Raw genomic sequence first — 21422 nt, 5'->3', positions numbered from 1 at the left:
TATTACTTTTACTTCAAATTATTTCTGACTAAAATCAAACTCAAGCTAATTAGTCCCATCCCAAACTTTGCAATTTTCTTTCACTTCACATAGCTGTAAAGTTGGAAACTAGAATGCATATTCGAACAAGTTTGTTAGTTTTTAAACTATGAAAAACACTTTAAAGTTTCCATTGGAATAAGTATACATTTATAACTTTTGTTTTCAAACATGCTCCGAACATAAGGGGTTTACTTGCTTTATTTTTCATAGGAAAACTAGCACGTCTACAGTTGAATTGTAGCGAGTGATGTTTCACGGTAGAATTATTAACACCTGTCTATGGTTAAATTGTCTCCTCACCAGATAACGTTAACACTATAACAAAAGAGGAGGGGAAAGTCAAAAATGAAAAATCAAAAGTTGCTAAAAATTCAAGACCAGACAATGAGGTTGATTTTCTTGTGATGAACATTGGTCAGCCACTTTGTTGAAACTGTGTCCTTAACCCAGAAGCGAGTCTATGAAAAGTGAAAGCAAACTCTGCCTAATATTACCATAATTCACTCTGTTCCATCTATCATCCCTCTGCAGCACCAGAGTGCAGGAGGCTTCATGATTCTTGGCTTCAACAAAACATCAACTAGACCGACTTTGAAACTATCGCAGAACTCCTAAGATACTGTGCTCCATAAGATGCCGAAGATGCAATTGTTGTTGAAGCCACTAAATAGCTGCAGCAGGACATCGGTGAATTAACAATCTGGGAAGGCATGCTACAAAGGCATAAATAAATAAACAAATGATAGCTTAATTACCTCAAATAACTAATGTATGATTGACTTTCTAGGGTTCCAAACTCTGGTTGCAGAAGGGCTGCAGCAACTAATGCTAATTGGAGCACTGTATTCACCTGTTAACATTGGTATTCTTCCTCAATAACAGGATAGGCAGAAGGAAAATTCATAGATAGATCTACTCTGATATATAAACCTTTTGAGACGCAGCATAAGTTAACAGACAAATTGGTTTGGGGAACACACAAATGTTCTATATTTGCACGCCTCAATCTTAATCCTAACTTCAACTAAGCAGAGCCACACCATAAAGCTAAAGTCATAAAACTAATATACAAAGTTAGTATGAACTCGATGTCCAACAGCATGCGGAGCAAATAAACTCCCACATCTATAACACTTACCTTGCTTATAAAGAGTGGTTCAATCTTTTGGCGGGATGTCCCATCAAGGTTAACAAAATCAGACCAGCTTTTCCACTGAGAAGTACAAAATGAATGTTTCATCTAGAAGATTAGATAATAATCAAGCAAATGGAAAACTTACGATCTAAATTGTTCTCACCTTCCAACCCAAACTACTTGCTCTCAAATATACTGCACCACCAACAAGGAAGACATCTCGGAACACAACAATACCAACAAGTGCAGCTTCAAAAAAGAGAACAAAAAGACATGTTCAACACCACATATATACATAATGTATACAAAATAATGCAACAATTGTCTAAACATAAATGCATAAAGTTATTCAACACAACATAAATTTTGTGTATATATGTATGTTCTCTAAACAAAAATGCTAAATGATGCAATGATTGTCTGAATAGAAAATGCTTGCGCACACATTTTCCAGCCACAAGAGTCATCAAGCCCAAGCAGCATATAATTACAAGGAAACATAAACCGTTGTTGCACCAATTACTATACAAATAAACAGCTAGTCACAATATCTGATATCACTTTTGTAACTAGGCATGGGACATTATAAGGTTGAAGGACTTCTATGGTATATTAATAACACAAAATGAGGATGAGGCTTATCCCTACTACCTTCCTTTTAGCATCTCACTCTTCATTAATCATCACAAAATCACAAATACCTAAGCCAAGCCATTAACAATTATCATTCGAAAATTGAAGAAGGTTACATAAAATAGAGGCATCAGAGAGTCCAAAACCACTCACGATGCAGTAAATCTTGATGCACCATTGCAAGAGCGACACAAGCAATAAGAACCTGAACCACGAATTGGAAAACAGATTATCAAAATGAACACAAATTCTGCAATGACACTGAGCAGATAGAGGCTTTTACCTTGTCAGCAAGGGGATCAAGGTAGGAACCTACTACAGAATCAATCTTCATCTTCCTAGCCACGTATCCATCCAGCTACAATCAACCATACCATAAATCACAACATAAATATAATCATGCTTATCATGTAAAAAATTATTACTTTTCAATATTCATACCCAATCACTGGCACCAGATATTGCCAACCCGACCATTGCTGAAGTATACATCTCATTCATGATCATCCTACACAATTCCCAAACAAACAAAGCATTATGAAAAATATCATTTTTTTTCTTTTGGAACGGAAAGGGTATACTTACCATCCAAGAAAAGGACCCGAAATTAATCGAGAGAAGGAGATGAAATTGGGAGTATTGACGAAGCTATCGAATAGGCTGTTAGTGGAGGAGGACCGGTTCGGATTCTGGTCAACCCGATCGAGCAAATGGAGCGGCGGCAAGGGATTGGTCCGGCGGCGGCGAAGCAAATCCAAGGGGTTCTGGACTTTGGGAAAAACGACGGCGTTTGCCCGGAGGTAAAGAGGTGTGGCGGACTGTGAGAGCTTCCATGGCGGCCAACTCAGGAAGAGAGGGCAAGGCCGCCGCTGAAACCGAAACGGAGAGACAAACCTGAGCGGCGAAGTGCTGAAGAGTGGGTGGTTGTTGGTGGTGTTGTTGCTGTAACTGTTGCGGAGAGGAGCGTAGGATGGCCACAATGGGATTGCGGTTGTTGAGGTCACAAAGGTTCGAGCTTTGTTCTTGGTTTCGTTGTTATTGAGAATTAATTTTAGGGATCTGAAGAGAACCATTGTTATCGAATCATTTTGAGCTGAAAAGACAAGAAAATTCGGGGGTTTTGGGTTTAAGAGTACAGAAGAGAGAGATACGTGCGCTGTTGCTAGTTGAAGCAAATGTCGGAGGTTAATTCAAATACGCCACTTCTTCTTCTTCCTCTTCTTCTTCCACGTTGAATTTGTGACTTTTCCACCTGAACGGCAAGTCGTTTTCTCCCCTGGTTGTTCAAAACGCAGAGTCGTTCGGGTCCGAGGAAGCATGCCAAAAAAAGCCTAAAGGATAAGGATTGGAATGTATTTTTTTTAATTAAATATTCGTTTGGATTAACTTTTTTAAGAGTACTTATTTTTCTTTTTCTTTTGTAAGTAAAAAGAAAAAGAAAACAATTGTTCATAAACAGAAAATATAAGAAATATATTTTTTACATTTTCTATTTAAATTTATAATCAGTTGTGGTTGTTGGCTTGTTGCTCTCAATTGAAAAGTATAATAATCTCTTTTTCTTAATTATAAGTATGTAGTAAATGATATTTAAAAAGCTTTGGAATAAAGGATAACAATATTTGATTGGGGAATCTCTAAGCTGAAAGCATATTCATGCCAGCAATTATGAGCAGGTATAATAAATCATTTGGAGTTCATGCGTTGTTTAGTATTAGGTTTGATGAATATTGAATACAAATTGGTCACATAAACGCAAGATTCATTAATCAACAGGCATGGCATTCCTTCCCTGTCCTATGATATGATATGATCTGATTATTCATTTTTCTTCTTGGCCGTCCCAAATCACCAACGAGATTGCAGAGAAATAGAAATACATGAAGCTCAAGATAACAAGAAAATGGCTCCATGTGATAACAACACGTGACAAAGATAAGATGAAGATGCATGCATGCTTCATGGCATGTAATGCAGAAAGTCAATCAGAGTTGCAAGTTATCGACATCGTTCTTGAGGATCCTGTAGTTGTAACCAGGAATTCTGTTCATTGGAATATTGCTTTCTGCCACTCGTGAAACAGAACACATTCTTGGGAGGAACCCATTTGTGCTTCTTCGCTTCCTCTTCTTCCCTGTCATTAGCAACACCCAGAAACTAGTCCTGAACGTGGTGGAAACCATGTCCACGAGGTGTGGCTGATGAGGCTTATGTGAAGTCCCTCGTTTATCTAAATCAAACTTTGTGAAGTACTCAATTTCCTTCTTTACAAGAGATCCAATAGTGCCTCTTGTGCCTATAGCAACTGGAGCTGCAGGAGCAGACATATTCTATGTGGGAATTTGGTTCTACTGAAGAAGGTTTAATTTATTTCTATATGAAGAAAATTGTGTCATGGTTCTCTAAGTTTCAGTTTCAATAAAAGCATCCCCTTTTGATCATCCCTTATTACCACTATTGTAGACGATAAGAAGCTTTATGAAAAGCAAGAGCTTCCATGATTGGGAAACTCGCTTGTGTTACGGGCATCATGCTTTACCCTTTGACTTCTGAGACTATAATAGCTTGCTTCTAATGGACACAAGTCTTAGTACAAGAATTACTGATAATGTCACGTAAGAAAATGGCTTGGTGTTGTTTTTACCGTAAAAATCATCATAAAGATTTGCTGTATTAGGATACTTTAGAGTTGAGAGTTGAGACTACTACAGTCTACGGCGCTCAACTTAATAATGATTTCATTATTTATGTGTGCGGATCCAAGTTACCTTCCGCCAATCATGCCTTGGCTAAAGGAAAGGGGAAGAGATTGATCTTTCGCTGTCTTGTCGTGTCCTTTTTGGGTATGAGGGTCCTGCTGTGTTTGCTCATAATCATAATATCCCCACTACTTCAACTTAATTTTTTTTTTATATTGATTAAATTTATGTGTAATACATTGTTATTAGAAGATGAGGTGTTTTTTTTATATGGTATTTTTTTTATTGATATCATTCAAATTGGACGGTTCGATTTATTTGAAAAAAAAAAAAAACTACAACTCGGACCGTTTAAAGAAATAAAAATCGGACGATCCGATTTCAACATTAAAATTTTTTTTATTTTCAAATCCGATTTGTGATTGTTGATTTAAAAAATGAAACAAATCAGAGGCACCGATTTGTATAAGCCATAGCAACATCTCATATCATTCTAAAATACACCCCTCTTTCTCACACACGAAAAAGAATAAGCGGATCTCAACTTTTAAGATTCTTTTTCTATCAATAATTGTTGTTTATTATTCTATTAATTTAAAAATTAAAATTATGCACATTGTTTTGCTAAAAAGATGAACATTTTGCACATTTATTCACCTCAATGACAGAAATAATATTAGTCAGCTGGTAATTGAATAGGACACATGTTAAAGCCATGAAAATTAATTGTTAAAAAAATTGAAATAAAGTGTGATTTTTAACCTTTTAATATTCTCTTTTTCATATTTTCTCTTAATCCCACTTATAAAATTAATAATAAAAGATCATATTTTATTCCCTTAATTATTAAAAAAATTTAAAAGAATCCATTTTCCTTACACATGCAAGTAATTTAAGACCTAAATAAATCAGAAGTAAATATAGCATAACAAGTAACGTGTTCAACAATCTCTAGTATCTGAAATTCTGTGTCAGCAATTTGATTATGATGTTTGAAAAAAATATATATATTATTAGGATCAACTCCTCTAAAATGAAAATTTGAGAGTCTAATTACTCTTAAATTATTTTATCAAGTTACAATTCTCCTCATCTTTAGAGGATTTTTTCCGTATTATTAATATGCTCCAAGGTATCTATGTAGGAACTGATGGAGGTTGGAGAAGGACAGCAACCTTTATTTGATAAAAAGGTTCTTACGAAAATAGAAACGATTCGCTATGGAACATGTAAAAAGTTTAGCCAGTATTTATAAGAGTACTTTAATTACAGACGATCTGGCTAGCAAAGCTTTACCAGGAGTATTTGAACAATTGCATCTAAGAACATCTTAACCAGCGTCAAAATTGAATGTAGAATGTAATTCTACAGGAGCATATCTCCAACTTCACAGATGCTTCGCATCCTCTGTACATGTGTTGATGTATATATCCTCTGTGTTTGTATTTATTATAACCGTTCATGTCATGCTAATATCTTATTATCATTATAATTAGTTTTATTAAAAATAATTAAACAAATTAATCTATACTGGGGAGATGGCACGCATACCCCAATCTTCGATGCGAGGCCAGAGCTTCTTGGAAAGCAACAAGGACACTAGCACCCTCCCTGAACAATGATTTATACAACTCACAGATAAATTGTGACAGTTCCTCTTCATCATTGTCAAATAATGATGAGATCTTGGTCCCGTTTTTCTCCACGTCACTATCTTCCCAGTCACTTTCTGGACTGGCGGGTGTGACATCATCATCCGCTTCATCCTCTCCAAGTTCAAACCTTCCATTTTCCATCACATTCAACTCTCCGTTATCATCAAAGGTCACCTGAGACAGTGGGGGTTCATTTGAAGGACATACAACAGCTTTGGCACCGCCATCCATAAAGGCCTTAACAAGAGCAGGAGTAGGTCCATATGTCCCTGTGCATATTATGATTCTGTCTCTCCAAGCTCCAATCTATGCAGGGCACCAGTTAGAATGTACAAAATGTAAACTAGTTGGAAATTTTCCAATATATGACACAACATAATTTAAAAAGAAATCTAGGGGGCCATCTGAATTTATGGCTTTTGGTCATCACCTAACCATCAACTCAATTTATTTAGTCTAGTTCCTTTAATCTAGTAATTCAACAACATATTTTATTCCATATTTTTAAATATTGATGGCTAACTAATGACCAAAAACAATAAATTCTGATGGCCTACATTCCTCTAATTTAAAAATGGTTAGCAATTTATCTGCTCCCTCCCTGTAGCTATTAGCTACCCCGGTGAAAGTGTGGTTATGCAGTGGAACACAGATATCACACAGCACAAACTCCACTGCATCTGGGAAAAGTATGCCAAAAGATAAACGTTTGGCTCATAGAAACATTCATCATAATGGTAGAAATTATGGCTGTACAAAATTAAATTCTACTGACTCACACAGTAAAGATGCTTTAAAAATCAGCCGGAGTTCATGTCATGGTAGACTTATATCCAGAGGGGGATTGCAAAAAATACCCCCTTTTTTATAATTAATGAATTAATATCAAAGGCATATTAAGCTATAAGAAAGCTGTCCCAGGCCCAGCACAACATAACCCTTAAAGACCTCAAACTTCGTAAGCATAAAAGTGACAAATATAATGACAATATGAAAATGAAAGTGAAAGCAATGCACATACCATCCATCTTACGTCGTTCGGTGATAGTTGCATAGACGGTACAGTCCTACGAAACATATATGAACTAATTTCTCGATCATCTTCCACAACCTTCATAAAGATATCCAAACTCAATTTTCTAATGGATGCACTAAGTTGATTTTAAGAAGTTATGCAAAGGATAAGGTGAAGAGAGCATACTATGGTTTGACAGCCTAGATAGCGGTGGACAATGCCACCTATGTGGAAATAAGACTTGAAGGCAACAAGATCAGAAACAGTGGATATATTGGCCAGGAGAGCTGCTCCCTTTCTGCGGTGATTTCTCATTGTTGACAACAAACTGAGTTTAACACTTTCTACAAACTTCGTAGCAAGCTCTCCAGGTTCAGCAACCACAAATACATCATTGTGCCAGCTAAATGAAAAGCCAGTAACATCATGCTTCCATCCACATATAGAAGAATAAAAGGTGATCATGAATAGAAAAACATTAAAAATAATAACAAATACCTCATTATCAAGCCATCTGAGTTACTCTGAAGAGCCAAATGTACAACACCCACTTGTGGTGTATTTTGCAATTTGTCATGCAATTGTCTGACAGGTGAAGATAGCAGTTTAAGTCCTCGAGGAGAAACTGGAGGTGATGTAGTTGGTTTTCCTAATTGACTGTCTAAACTTAAAGCGGGGACCGGATCAATCCGTCCAATCCTCTGAGAATCAGGACTATACCGACGTGGGCTAGAAGGGAAAACAGGAGATGCATATGGAGATAGATTTGTTGGCGATGGCACTTTCTTTAGAGTCTCAGACAAACCGCGCATAAGGGAAAATCTTATTCCGTTACGAGCACAAAATGACTCTAGCACCCGGGCATGGTTAATCACACTTCCGGAATCTGGACTGTGTGAAGCTTCAACAAGTAGTACATTACGCCTCCACCCTAAAGTGGGACTACTGTTACCTGAAAAATAGAAAATAAAAAATCTTAAATTTTAAGGGGATCGAGGGAAGTCAAACCTCACAGAAAAGACAATACATAAGCAACTATACCCTCATTAGACTCATTTATCAGGGATGATTTGGATCTCAAATTTTCTAACCACTTCCGGTCATGCTGAGAAGGAAGAAGCAATCTCTCGCAGGCATTTCCAAATGCCTGATGATTCTTTTCTATGTATTCTTCAACGCAAGATTCCAACTTCAGCCAGATAGTTGGATCTGTTGCATCAAGTTCCATATCACAACGTTCATCAACTGCAAGGAAAACCACAAGATCATTTCTTGAGAAGTGAAGCTACTTGTCAAGAATCGGTCCTGTCTAAAGACATTTCTCTATCTACCCAGGAAAAAGGAAAGAAAATAAAAACTGAAGTAGAATAGCAAATTGATGAAAAATTCATGGTAATAAGATTGGTAGAAAGATTCTTCCATTCCAGCACTGCAAAGTGCAAAGTCCAAAACACAAGCACAATACCTGGATTGAAACGAAAATACTGTATCTCAGGAAGCATAGGTAGCAATGTACTTAAAGCTTCCTCCACCCGGTCAACAGAGCATGAACTCTCTATCAACACCTGTCCAGTGTCCAGATACCGCCAACCACCTTTTCGCATCTAAAACAGCATAAGTGTTTGACAATCAAATATTAACTATGCTTAATTGTCAATGACATACCCTCTAAAATTGAAATTACTAATCACATTCTGTCTGGTTTTTATGTCGACAAAACTAAAAAAGCAAGTGTGCCATTAAAATAATCATCAAAACCCTTGATCTTCTTTCACGAATACTGAATAAATAGCAGAACCAAAACAGAGAAGAGTAATTACCCTTGGTGGAACATCACCACACCCTACAGAAACCAGACAGTCAATTTTTGTGTCGGGCCACAGAAGTTGTGCTTCTCTTATGGCAAAAATTGTTGGATTGTTTGCTACTATTGCCCCATCTTGCCAGCGGTTTACATCTTAAGTCACATTCCAGGATGAGAAGACATATGTCAATAATGAAAACTTAAATACAACCAACTGATGTAAACAATAACAGAGCATTCAGTACCATCTGAGAAATCATCAAGATAATAAGGAGCAGCTGATGAAGCTCTGATAGCCTTCCATATTTGATGCTTACAACTTCCAATGAATGCACTGCGCTTATAAGTATAGCCAACTTGTGCATCTGTAGGTGACACTAATACGACCCCAGAGCTTTCTGACGTTGCAAGAGTCACCTCCGGTGTACCAGTAGGGTACTGCAATTTAGATAGCAGTAAAGACATAGGAGGCAAGATAATGAAAGATTATTAAGAAATAATACATTAGCAGCCACAAACAAGTGTAGGCCAATAGCCAAAATAGACAGCATTGAAAATACTCATACCTGATAGTTGCGAAATATGAAGGGCTGTGCAGGCATCATGCTCACCAAGGTTGACACAACAAAAACTTTGGGCACATTTTTCACAGCAGAATCTATCAATAGATCACCATCCTCATCAGCGCACATTTCCTTCAATAAGCTCTCATACAGATCTGCACCGTGCTGCAAGACAATTAAGTCATGATTCTCTTTTAGGGTAAAAATAGAAATAGTTGATTGACATGGCTATATAAACTATACAAAGCAAACAACTTCGGGCAAAAGAATGAACTATTAACTCAGCCTTCAAATGTAAAAATTATTTCATAACATAAACTTTGGGAAATATATATTTATAAATGAGGAAACATATAATAATAATAATAATAATAATAATAATAATAATAATAATAATAATAATAATAATAATTTGCCAATGAAAATTCAAAAGTGCATACTTTTGATCCATGAACAACAACTCTAAAACTCTGTGATGAACTCTTATAGAGTTGATCTAACTTTTCCCTCCAAGTTGCTGATTCATTCTCCTTGGGAGAAGGCTCAGCAAAAACAAGCTTCCCTGTTTAAAAATGTCATTGAATCAGTTTATCTAGATTCTAGAATTGCAGGAAAATAAACAGACCAATTAGCAAAGTAGTGCATGTTGATTCTTAAGAAACACCCTAACCTAGATTTTTGTATATATCTTCACATTCTTCCAAAGTCATTAACTTAATCCCAAGGGCAACAGCGAGCATACCACCTGTGGATGTGCCACATATTAAATCAAACAACTCATGTATTCGTTTTCCGGTACCCTTCTCAATTTCCTTTAACATTTTTACAGTTGCTAGACCTTTCATTCCACCTCCATCCATTGAGAGTATGCGAAGGCCTTGCTTTGCCACTTTTCTCCCTCTTATAGCACGCCTTAGATTTTCATTCTCTCCTACAAAACCATAACATGAAGAAGCTTATTATTGGGATAGAACATCTTAGAATATATAGATAATTTTACATCCAGAACAAACCAAGAATTGCCAAAGCACGAGCTGCAGCTTTATAAACACGCGGTTCAGTTACAACAGCCAGGCGTAACAGAAGCTCTCGTAAACTTTCAGAAGTAACAAGTATTTGACGATTTTCCAGACTGAAGGCCAAATTCCCAACAGCTAAAAGAGCTAGCTTTTGTACCTAAAGAAATGTAAATTATAAAATCAAGAACCATAACCAAATGAATCAAACAGTAATATCAGAAAAGAAACAAACATGCCTCTGGATCTTTATGGGCGCATAAAATTTTCAAAGATTTCAAAACATCTTTGGTCAACATCTTCTCAGCCACAGTATTAGATGTGAAAGCCAACTTGACCACAACTTGCAATACAGATATCAAGTCTTCCCGGCAAGCAGATTTCAGAACTGTTCCAATTGGTCTCATGATGTCCGCTCTCATCAGCTGCAATGCAACAGAATCATCAGAGGCAAGGGCTGAAAGAGCAGAGCATGCTTGTCCAACCTGTAAATATTGAGAATGATCACGCCACCGATGGCAGTAGAATAGATAAAAGAACCCATAATGTTTAAACCTTTTAAAACATACCACATGACAGTTGTCACTAGTTATCATACTTATAAGCTGCCGCACTGCATTCTCATCTTTACCAACAAAAACTCTATTTCCTTCATCTTGCATTATCTTTCCTAGTGCTGATGCCAGTAAAGGGTGATGACATGAAGAAAAACGGAATATAAGAGAGAATGCGGCACTGAGCTTATGCCTGGATGCTACAAAATAAGAACTGTTTTCCATCTGCAATGACAAGGAAAAAACATGTTTGACTGAAATACATTAAATGTTATTAAGAGAATATTGTCACTGCCAGGTATTAGTCTAGGTAGTTGGAGAAATATTACCTCTATTTCCACATTCACTGATCTCAATTTTTCATCTGCTACAACCCTAATGTTTGCAAGAGTAAGGTGCCTAAGTTTTCTGAGTGGCAAAATTTCTGGAAGAAACTCAAGAGGATTTCCAAATAGCCTTAGAACCCGTAACTCGGCCATAGCCCTGCCATATGTCAAACAATAAGATTACTTGGAGCCTAAACAACTTCATAGGTTCTCAGCTAATAAATAAATAAATAACCTGAAATCAAGAAGAGGCCGAACAAGCTTGTTGTATTCCAGTGACAATTCAACCAACTGCACACACTGTCTCAGTTCCACTGATTGAAAACCCAAAGGAAAATTAATATTTGAGAAAAGAAAAGGGGGGGGGGGGGGTGGGAGGGGGAATGTTAAATGAACATTTTTGCGAGAAATGTTAATCCTTAAGACCAAGTTACTTTAGGGAAGATGTAATTTATATATGCTATATAGGACTGGACATCAGATACAGCCCTTGATTCTTTTTTGAATGCATTGATAAAGAGGAGGGCTAGAGCTTGCATTTCATTTGTGCTTTCTATGCTGCGTTCAGACTAGAGCTTCACAACATATCTAGCATGGCTTGTTACTTCAGTTACTTTAAGGCAATGTAGCGCAGGGATTAAAGTATAGTTTGTAGATGATCCTAAAAACTTCATACAGTTCTTCTAAGTACACCGATAAAAAGTTACTAGTGAATTGCTATCTTTCCATGGAAATAATTCGGACAATTAAAAGCTTACCAGGCACCGAGACAAGCATGTTGTTGTCAGCGGATAGCACTTTTAAGCGTCTAAGCTCCCCAAGCTCAGGTGGCAAGACAGTTAGCTTGTTGTTATCAAGATAAAGTTTCTCCAAATTTGGTAACCGAGTAAGCTCTACTGGAAATATCTGTGCATGACTTGTTACAAACAACTCAACTAGATGACTTCCAATAAAATCATAAAATTTAAGGAGCTTTCTGAGCACAGGATTAAACAAGTAGAATAAAATAAGACAGGCAAACATATTTGCACTATTATCTTATTAGTACTGAAGAGAAGCAAAATAAAACCACCATATTATTGTCTTTAAATATTATATGGAAATTTTTTAAGATATAACTTGACAAGAGACTTGCAATAACAAATACTCACTGACAAGCCACAGCCGGAAATTGTAAGCACCGAAAAACTCTTCCAATGGTCGCCGTAATCAGCAACTCGCGGTGGAAGCGGGGACGCTGCAGGAGACGACAAATCAGAGCGAAACAATCGAATCAAAACACCGGTGCCATCGCTCTGCTGGCCGGAGCCAACAGCCTTGATCATCGTGACCGCCCTGAGAGGATCTCTCTTCTTCACAACCTTCATATCCAAATTCACCGTATTATATGCATCATCTTCCGGATCCCGAGGCCTCAGTTCCACCACCACGGTGTCCTGCGTCATCGGCAGAGCCACCATGAGCTGCGACTGAAGCTTCAGCGCAGCCTGCTCCTCATCCTCCGTTGCCGACCAATCTAATTCAATGCGGAACCCTAGCTCCTGATCCTTCAAGGCGGTAGGGGAAGAGGAGAATGACGAAGAGGTCGAAGACGAGGCCGAATGGTACGTGCTCGAGTCGCGGCCGAGATTTTCCGTCAGATCGTCGTTGCCATAGTTGAGAGTGAGGCGGAAAATCTCCGACGGCCTCTTCCATCCCAATCCCCAAGACATTTTTCTGAGGATCGCAACCGCCGATTCGGGGATTCAGTTATGCCATCGCGAATCGGTGAAGGAAACCGAAATTGCGTTGCTGGTTCTTACACAGAATTCGAATCCGATTATTGCTGAATTCCAAATGCCGAAATTGGTTATTGATGATTCAACGAAACGATAATCTCAGAATGAATTTTGAAGCGGCAATGTTCGGCAGAAAATCACTGACCAATCCTACTTTTTAAGTCTTTTAAGTTTCAACGATGTTTCAGCATTTAATTGTTTCTTTTTCTAAATTATAAAAACTTGGAATACAAGCTAGCAAAATATTAAACATTAGGCAGCGCATTTGAATTTGAATTCGATTAACTACACTCGAAGGAAGGGAAGCCATGGTCGTCTCTTCTGCAAAACGCGAAAACTTCGGTACCAAACTTTTTATTTAAATTAAAAAAAAAAAGATGTTTATTGTTATTTAAATCCAAAAAGCTCAAGATATCTAGAAACCTTGAAGTAGTATTTATACTGTTGATTTGGTCCCTAAATCTTATATTTTGCATGCAATTTTTGTTTTTTGTTTACACATGCCAACGTCCAACGAGATATAAAGTCAAGCCTAAGCTTCAAAACTTTAATAACAAGTAATGGCTTAATTAATCTATAAAGGGAAACTAGGACTATATTATATGGATAGATACAAAAAATTAATTACTAACATAAAAATAAAATTTAATTTCTCATTATAAAACAATTTTATACTCGCATTCGATTAAATACAAAAACAAAATTATTCACATTTAATAACATAATACTATATTAATAATAGTTATATTTTATATTATCAATACATTAAAATTAAATTCTATAAAAAATATATAAGAATACCAAAAAAATGCACATTTATAATCATACCCAATTTTACAAATAGTATAATTTAATAGTAATATAACAAATTAAATTTATATTTATAATAAAAATTTGAATAAAATTACAAAATTACAATAATAACTAGTTTTGTATATTCACAAAAAATTTAATTATATTATTATAAAAAATTAATTATCCTACAAAAAAATATTATTTTAACTTATTTTAACAATTCAATTATTTATAGAAAAAAAAAGGATTTTTTACTTAAATGAATGAAACTGAAGGCAAAATTACTGAATTTTCCCAAGATAAATTTTGAAATGTGTTTATCCTCTTCTTAATATTATATAAATTGTTATAAGGTGATAAGGGTTATATAATATGTTAAACATGGGACCCTAGGACAATTTATGTATACATGGCCTAGGAAAATTAGGAGTAAATCATGCTAGACCACCCAGAATTACATGTTACGCATAAATCGTCCCACCTTAGAAGGATTCAAGTGATTCTGTGCTAAAATACAAAGGCATGCAACGACTTATGGGTTAAATTGAAACCTCTCAAGCCTGACGCGATTTATAGGCTATTTGAAGATCCTCAAAACCCAACCACGATTTATGCTTAAAGACTTATCCTAAGGAGGCTGCAATGAGTTATTGCTCGAGTGGAACCTCAACACATTGCAGCGACTAACGTTATTGGTAGAGAATGAGCCACCATTTTCAACATTAGAGAAGCTTTGGGAGGAAGACAGCCCGCAGTGGAGGAGGAGGTGGCAGTGAGTAGAGGCGTGCGGCGTTCACCGGCAACGGTGCGGCGGCGGGTGGGGCAGAGCGTCCATTGTCCAACGCAGTGAGGCCAAAGCGGTGAGTTGTGTGGCGGAGTAGGAATAATCCGTCTGGCGGCAAGGATGGCCGCCCACCAGAAAGATATGTACCGCCTTAACGGTATTGCGCATGTTATCAGATTTATCGATAAAGAGGTTAGTTATCGGAATCCAAATTTAGTTGAGTTGGTTGATGTCATGACTCTGTTCATTACACTAATATGTTGATGACCATATATAGTATAATTTGAATATGCATGTTAGAACATTTTTTAATTAGGATCTTGTGGGTTCTATTGTTTAATGATTTGGTGTGTTTTTTGTTAGTTTAAAGGATGTTAGACTTCGGGTTGTTTAATGAGTCATGATTTCGTTTACGATAAATTTATGCTTGTGATGTTAGACTTGTGATAAAAAAAATTTTGTGCTGCTAGACTAGTGATATTTTAATGAATACATAGAACTTGTCCTTTTTTATTTTTTTAGCTTATTGGATAAACTTTTTATATTGAGTTTTTTTTGTATAATGACCCGTTAAATTGTTGTCTGAAATTTTTTTATCGACCAACTCGATGCATTAGGAGCGTTTGTAGGCAACAGAAAATGGCAATGCATGATCGTATATTGCCCTACTTAGATCGTGCCAATTTACTGCATGTTGCAAAGTTAAATGATTATTAGTTCAAGTTTGACGAGTCGCTGATCAGTGCATTTGTGGAGTGATGGCATCCTGAGACCCATACATTCCATATGCTATTTGGAAAGTGCACAATAACATTGCAGGATATGGCATACCAGTTTAGCCTCCCTATTGATGGACATGCAGTGAACGAGTGTCTCAGCGATTTCAAGCAGTTGATGGAGGGGGAAACCTACCTAGGTATGGTTTGAAGCGTTATTCGATGAGTTTCCACCAGATGATTGTGTTGATAACTTCACGATTTCTTTTTTCTGGTTCCAAAACAAGTTTAGAGACTTACCCGCCAATGCATCGGAGACAACAGTATAAATCTATACACGGGGTTACATCATAATGTTATTGTTTACGACACTTTTTGCAGACAAGTCTGGAGTTAGGGTTCATTTGCAGTGGCTTCCATATGTTCTAGACCTTCAAATAGCCTATAAATCGCGCCAGGCTTGACAGGTTTTGCTTTAACTCGTAAATTGTTGCAAGCCTTTGTGTTTCATCCCAGAATCACATGAATCCTTCCAGGGGATGATTTATGCGTAACATGTAACCCTGGGTGGCGTAGCACAATTTACTCCTAATTTTCCTAAGCTATGCATGCATAAATCATCCTAAAGTCTCATGTTTAACATATTATATAACCCTATGTGGCCCTCTCCTACTCTCCTTTTAACCTCTTTCTCTTCTCTTCTTTTCTTTCTCTTTTTTTTTACCATCTATCATCTTCCTTATTTTACCGTTACAATATCAACTTCCCTCTTCACCTGTCACATCACCCACCACTACTGCCACTCTCCCACCTTCCACACCTTTTTCGCCACCTCTCCCTCCCTTCTCTTGTGTGCCCTTTTTCTGATTGTGATTTCTGTTCTTGTTTCTATATTTTCTCTTTAGAGATTTAAATCTATAATAATTATTTTGTAGTTGTTCTCTTCTTTTTGTAGTGTATTAGTTCTCTTTTATGGTGTTTTAAAAATGGTATTACAAATATGGAATGAAGATATAACGAGAGGAGTTTCTCATCTATAGAAATATTTTCAGATTTAAGAAGCTTTTGAATTTATTCAAAATAGAAGAGAGGATATTTTCTTTATTGCAGCACTTCCTGTGTAGTTTTAGAAATAATAGAGATTATAATCTCTCTATTTCTATCTTATAAAATTTTTTATATTCAAACTTGATGCCTCCTCTCAAATTATAGTTCAACATAAAACTCATTATTTTTTATCTTAATTTTAGATCTTATGTTTCTACTATCAAATTATAGTTCAACATAAAACTTATTTATTTTTTTATCTTAATTTTAGATCTTATGTATTTTCTACTATTTATAAGTGCCGCTACTATTTATAAGTGCCGCTGGACTATTTCCTTGAATAAAAGTTTTCTTCTATCAAAAAAGTAATACTAAATGCCAAACAATTTAAAAAGGAGATTTATCCTCTATTTAAATAGGCAATGTCTAATTTAGTAACCAAACTTTAATGTTCATTGAGCATTTTATATTTATATTTATTTTACTCTATTTTTTTACTAATCTACTGCGGTACGGAGCTCCATTTAAGGGTTTGCCGCTGGCCAAGGAGTTGCTGCATGCACAAGGCAGAATTCGAACTCCCAACACTTGCTTAAACGGACTAATGAGCTAACTACTAAACCAACCCAACTTGGTTTATTTTACTCTATTTAATGTACATATCCTGGACGCCCCCAAAAAAATGTACATATCCTCATTTTTTTTTTTACGAAACAATACTTCTTATTTAAATTCAAATATAAATATCAAAACATCAAAAATAAGTTAATATTAGTTCAAATTTAAAAGGCATGTATACAATCTTATAAATTTAAAATAAAAGATTTAATAACCTAATAAAATTTATTAAAAATATCCTTTATTTCGTTAGATAATACTCACTAAAAATATCATTTAGTAACTTGCACATAGTGTGAACTTTACAAAGTCATGACCTTTTCGTTTTAAATCAATAAGTTTGTAAAATTGCACATTTTCCTTAATTTAAACTAAAACCTAAAATTACAAATTTTTATAACTCAAATAACATAATCTCCCCATACTCACCTAAAAGATCGCGGGTTCAAATCTCTTTATCAAAAAAAAAAAAAAAACTAAAACCTAAAATTTGGGTTTCAAAACATTTTAACATTTAGTAAATATAGCAAGACCTACACTTTTATTTAAAGTTTAACTCTACAAATGAATGAAACATAATCCATCTAATTACTCCATAAGCATGGAACAATTTCTGGTGCAATGCATCATGGACAAGTTCACAGTTGCTCATCTCAAATGGTCAAATATAAGAATGCTACCATAATTTCGATCTACAATAACGGTCTAACTCATAATGGACCTATGACCTAAATACATACTCCCTTTGGATGAAATTATACCTAGAGTTCCAGATTCTTTGCAGCTGAATTAAAAATTTCCATTAATTCATCCTTTACAACATTATCTGCAAATATAAACTCAACAGAATTCTTTGATAGCTCAAACATTTGCTTCCTTCCAAGGCCTACATAACATTCAAATGAACAAACGAACAACCAAGCAGTTAGCATAGTTTACCTGCTAGTTTCAGTTCCACTGGCTGCAAGAGTAAAAATGAAACATACCCAATGAAGAAGCAGCAATTTTGTATTCGTTGGAGAGACTGGTTGAGAAAACACCCGAGTCATCGGTACACAGGACTAGAGGATGTTTCGCGTTATACAAATCAACTGTATCAGCAGCAGAATGATGTTAGAGACCAAAGTCTAGTATGCATGGTTCATCTTACTAATCAACAGGGTAATTTTCAACAATCCTCCTCCTCCCGCACCCCCCAAAACCCCCCAATAAGTATCTCATGGAGTTGAAAAAACAATAAAGATTCACGTTATTTCGTGAACTTCAAAAATAAACTTAACAACCTACCAAAATGGTGAGCATCTATTGATGAAACTGACAATGTCCTTATGTTTGATGTCAAACAAATTTCAACCTGAAAAATATAAAGGAAGCAATAAATATGTTGTAACCCAGCTCTTTATAAATTGGGTATTGACAATAAAAATGGTTCGAATTTAGAAACTATCAGATGTTCAAATGTGATGGATTAGATGAGTATGCTATGCACTATATTTTTAACTGATTGATTATCATGACACTTTCACTTTCTCATTTTATCACAATGTGACTAGTGAACTTGCAAAGTCTAACCGGAATGTTAGTAGACTTCAACTTTCTCCAGTGTTCCTCCTCAAAGAAACAAGCATGTCCAATCCTCTGGGGAAGAAAATCGAGCATATCTTGTATCTCCTTTGAATTAGGAACCTAAAAGCACAAAACAAGAAAAACAGACCAGTCAGGTAATCACCACTGGTAACAGGTACAATAAAAGATTGGCGCACCTCTCCACAGTGAAGGGTTACAAAAAGACCTTGTTCTCTAGCGAATTTCAATGCTGGCAAATATGTTTTCCTGAAAAAGATAAAGGGAGACTTTGATCTAAAGCATCGTTACAAAATTTAAATGAATTGCTACGCTAGAGTCCTTGATAGATTGACATACCATTCGCCAACCTTTGGATTCCCAGATAGGTCAATTCCAACCACCCCCAGATGCCCCATTTCCAGTGCCAGCTCGACCTGCAACAAAGAAATGGAGTGTTAAAGGCATTAAGTAGCAATCATCAAACTCAAGGATGTTGAAATTACTCAGCTTACAGTTTCCATAGCTGATTCTGTTGTCTCCCTACGATCAATACTCAAGAGAAGCCTAACAAAGATTTTCTTCCTACTATTTCCATTACATTTATCATTTGTAGCTCCGCACAGAGGATCTAAAGTATTTCTAGGATCCTCAGTGTAAGGAATCAAAGCCACATCAACTGAGTTGACAGATCTTATCCCTTCCAGTACAGCTTCAACATAAGAACGTTTGCTCATTCCTTGGGAATCATTTTTCTGTAAGGAATTAAGACGAGAAATTCACTGTCGAATCAATAGAAAAAAAAAACAGTCCGCATCAAGAACCAAGCTCTTCTAATTACCTTTGGGGTGGTTCTCAATTCGAGATAGACAACATTTTCTGATGCGAAATCTTCAACAACCTGCATTTGAAAATTGCTTCTATAAATGCAAAAGCTGAAGCCATTGGATCTAGTAACATAAAAATTTGGATAGTAAGCAAACATACTTCTTTCGCAATTCTTGTAACAGTCCTGTGATCAGTAGTAAGAATGTGGATCACATCAAACAACTTGAATACCTCAGTTAATGAACGATCATCTGTATTTACAAAACCATAACCACCACCATTATTAAGCCTTAAGACACTATTATAGTAACTATGTAACACTAAAGGTGACAATCAAACAGTCCCTCATATCACAAACACTAACAGAGTGCATAATTTTACAATCAAACAGCTATTAAGGGTAAAAATAAGTCCCAAAATGAACATGAAGCTGAACAACAATGACGAGGCACACTGAAGATTAAAAAAGAAAATAGGAAGAAAAAAAAAGAGCATACTCTTAAGGATAACATGCTCCACTTGAGAAAAATCTATTACACCCTTGTCCCCCAAAGCTCTAGCGAGTTCTCTGTGCAAAGAAAAAGGGTCAGAGGAAGGAGAAGGAGATGAAGAAGCAAAACAAACGAGAGAGGAATAGAGAAAAGGGATTACAGGAGAGTGGAGTCTCTGATGGATCCGTTGAGGTGAGCATGGAGTTCCACCTTTGGCATTGACATGCACCACTCCATCTTTTCTTCTTCCTCAACACTGAAACTGCAACTGCAACTGCTTCGTTGGGTATTGGGTAAGAGTAAGAGTAAGAAGAGTACACTCTGGTTGGTTCAGAAGAGAGTGGCCATTCACTGAACTCATCCAAGGGCGTGTTTTGTTTTGAGTGAGAGATCAGACATAAAAAACAGCACCCAAACATTTTGTACATAAAGTGCAAACAATATACTGTAATCTAATAGGAAATGTTGACGATTTAGGGTTCATGCCATAATCATTATGATAGGATCCCAATCAATCTTATACTTATTGTTAATTTTGAATATTCAACTATGACAAATCACAATTTAATCTATCTATTATTTCATATTTTTCACAATTTAGTGTTGGTATCTGTATTTGTATGTTTAAAAAAATAAAAAATAAATTATTATTTTTATCTACAAAATTTTAAATATTGATAAATTTATTTATAAAAGAAAATTACAATTATATAAATAAAAAATGAGTTTTGGACGATAAAATTAACTAAATACTGAAAATTATCTAAAAATTTTAAATGATCCTTTTTTTTAACTTTAATCTCAACACTCCTCTTTTAAATATCAATATTCTTTTATTCTTTTTATGGATTCACTACTTTCTTTATCAATATCCACTACTAACCGTCATCCTCATTTTTTACTTGGCTTTCTTTTTCATCTTATTCTACAATTATCTTCTTTCTCCCAAAATATGAGCGGAGAGAGTTAGAATTTTCTAAAACCAGCCATGTTAAAATTTAAATCCACCACCACTTGGAAAAACTGTAATTGTCGCTGTTCCACCGCCGATCTTGGAGATAGTAATGACGACTGCGAGTACAAATATTGTAACTATGTCGAAGAAAAATTACAAAGTAGTAGCAACAATAGAGACAGATAAAGTGAGATTTAAGATTGCTTGATTGTGTTAATAGAGAGAGACTCAACATAAAGTGGGACGTCTAAAATTATATAAAAATTTAGGTATCATAGACTCAAGAGTATTCTCACTCGCATAAAACATAACGTAGCTTGTGGGCGATAGTAGTCTTGTTGTGACAATAAAAAAAGAAAAAGATGAGGATGATGGTTAGTGGTGACGGTAATAGTAGTGTTGGTG

The 21422-nt window shown here is 35.8% G+C and overlaps 4 protein-coding genes across 5 annotated transcripts; all 4 read right to left on the bottom strand.

Moving 5' to 3' along the window:
• Positions 1–166: 166 nt before the first annotated feature.
• LOC130938976 (cardiolipin synthase (CMP-forming), mitochondrial) lies at positions 167–3123 on the bottom strand. The gene is made up of 8 exons (XM_057867196.1): positions 2396–3123; positions 2252–2318; positions 2094–2168; positions 1964–2015; positions 1341–1426; positions 1181–1255; positions 798–892; positions 167–713 (listed from the first exon to the last, which is right to left on the bottom strand). The coding sequence occupies exons 1-8, from the start codon at positions 2881–2883 to the stop codon at positions 623–625; spliced, it is 1029 nt and encodes a 342-aa protein (XP_057723179.1). The 5' UTR covers positions 2884–3123; the 3' UTR covers positions 167–622.
• A 354-nt stretch (positions 3124–3477) lies between these two features.
• On the bottom strand, positions 3478–4486 carry LOC130944609 (uncharacterized). The gene has a single exon (XM_057873010.1). The coding sequence runs from the start codon at positions 4135–4137 to the stop codon at positions 3796–3798; it is 342 nt and encodes a 113-aa protein (XP_057728993.1). The 5' UTR covers positions 4138–4486; the 3' UTR covers positions 3478–3795.
• Positions 4487–5737: 1251 nt separating this feature from the next.
• LOC130945664 (phospholipase A I-like) lies at positions 5738–13574 on the bottom strand. 2 transcript variants are annotated; one of them, XM_057874376.1, is made up of 19 exons: positions 12594–13574; positions 12201–12348; positions 11678–11756; positions 11446–11599; positions 11132–11341; positions 10802–11047; positions 10560–10722; positions 10385–10477; positions 10217–10291; positions 9987–10108; positions 9550–9711; positions 9229–9421; positions 9000–9136; positions 8645–8783; positions 8221–8424; positions 7678–8131; positions 7366–7582; positions 7186–7275; positions 5738–6470 (listed from the first exon to the last, which is right to left on the bottom strand). In XM_057874376.1, the coding sequence occupies exons 1-19, from the start codon at positions 13152–13154 to the stop codon at positions 6030–6032; spliced, it is 3888 nt and encodes a 1295-aa protein (XP_057730359.1). In that variant the 5' UTR covers positions 13155–13574; the 3' UTR covers positions 5738–6029. The 2 variants fall into 2 exon arrangements, with proteins under 2 accessions (XP_057730359.1, XP_057730351.1); XM_057874368.1 differs by having other exon boundaries at positions 10217–10477.
• Positions 13575–17846: 4272 nt separating this feature from the next.
• Positions 17847–20534, bottom strand: LOC130938560 (N6-mAMP deaminase). The gene is made up of 11 exons (XM_057867162.1): positions 20223–20534; positions 20069–20139; positions 19731–19822; positions 19585–19644; positions 19259–19498; positions 19104–19180; positions 18944–19013; positions 18753–18866; positions 18468–18534; positions 18167–18271; positions 17847–18066 (listed from the first exon to the last, which is right to left on the bottom strand). Exons 1-11 carry the CDS (start codon positions 20297–20299, stop codon positions 17942–17944), a joined length of 1098 nt encoding a protein of 365 aa, XP_057723145.1. The 5' UTR covers positions 20300–20534; the 3' UTR covers positions 17847–17941.
• Positions 20535–21422: the final 888 nt, after the last annotated feature.

Source organism: Arachis stenosperma, chromosome 1 (genome assembly GCF_014773155.1).
Source record: "Arachis stenosperma cultivar V10309 chromosome 1, arast.V10309.gnm1.PFL2, whole genome shotgun sequence".
Classification (NCBI taxonomy): domain Eukaryota; kingdom Viridiplantae; phylum Streptophyta; class Magnoliopsida; order Fabales; family Fabaceae; genus Arachis; species Arachis stenosperma.
This window is presented reverse-complemented; position numbering and strand designations above follow the sequence as displayed.

Excerpts from the sequence above, each read along its gene's own strand:
- LOC130938976 (XM_057867196.1), bottom strand. The coding sequence starts at position 2,883 with ATGGTTCTCTTCAGATCCCTAAAATTAATTCTCAATAACAACGAAACC. Across the intron at positions 2,319-2,395 it reads TCGGGTCCTTTTCTTGGATG|GATGATCATGAATGAGATGT; the intron begins GTAAGTATACCC and ends GGAATTGTGTAG. Across the intron at positions 1,256-1,340 it reads CAAGTAGTTTGGGTTGGAAG|TGGAAAAGCTGGTCTGATTT; the intron begins GTGAGAACAATT and ends TGTACTTCTCAG.
- LOC130944609 (XM_057873010.1), bottom strand. The coding sequence starts at position 4,137 with ATGTCTGCTCCTGCAGCTCCAGTTGCTATAGGCACAAGAGGCACTATT.
- LOC130945664 (XM_057874368.1), bottom strand. The coding sequence starts at position 13,154 with ATGTCTTGGGGATTGGGATGGAAGAGGCCGTCGGAGATTTTCCGCCTC. Across the intron at positions 11,600-11,677 it reads CGGCCTCTTCTTGATTTCAG|GGCTATGGCCGAGTTACGGG; the intron begins GTTATTTATTTA and ends GACATATGGCAG. Across the intron at positions 10,478-10,559 it reads TCGTGCTTTGGCAATTCTTG|GAGAGAATGAAAATCTAAGG; the intron begins GTTTGTTCTGGA and ends ATGGTTTTGTAG.
- LOC130938560 (XM_057867162.1), bottom strand. The coding sequence starts at position 20,299 with ATGGAGTGGTGCATGTCAATGCCAAAGGTGGAACTCCATGCTCACCTC. Across the intron at positions 19,014-19,103 it reads AATCCAAAGGTTGGCGAATG|GAAAACATATTTGCCAGCAT; the intron begins GTATGTCAATCT and ends TATCTTTTTCAG. Across the intron at positions 18,867-18,943 it reads TAACCCTTCACTGTGGAGAG|GTTCCTAATTCAAAGGAGAT; the intron begins GTGCGCCAATCT and ends TTGTGCTTTTAG.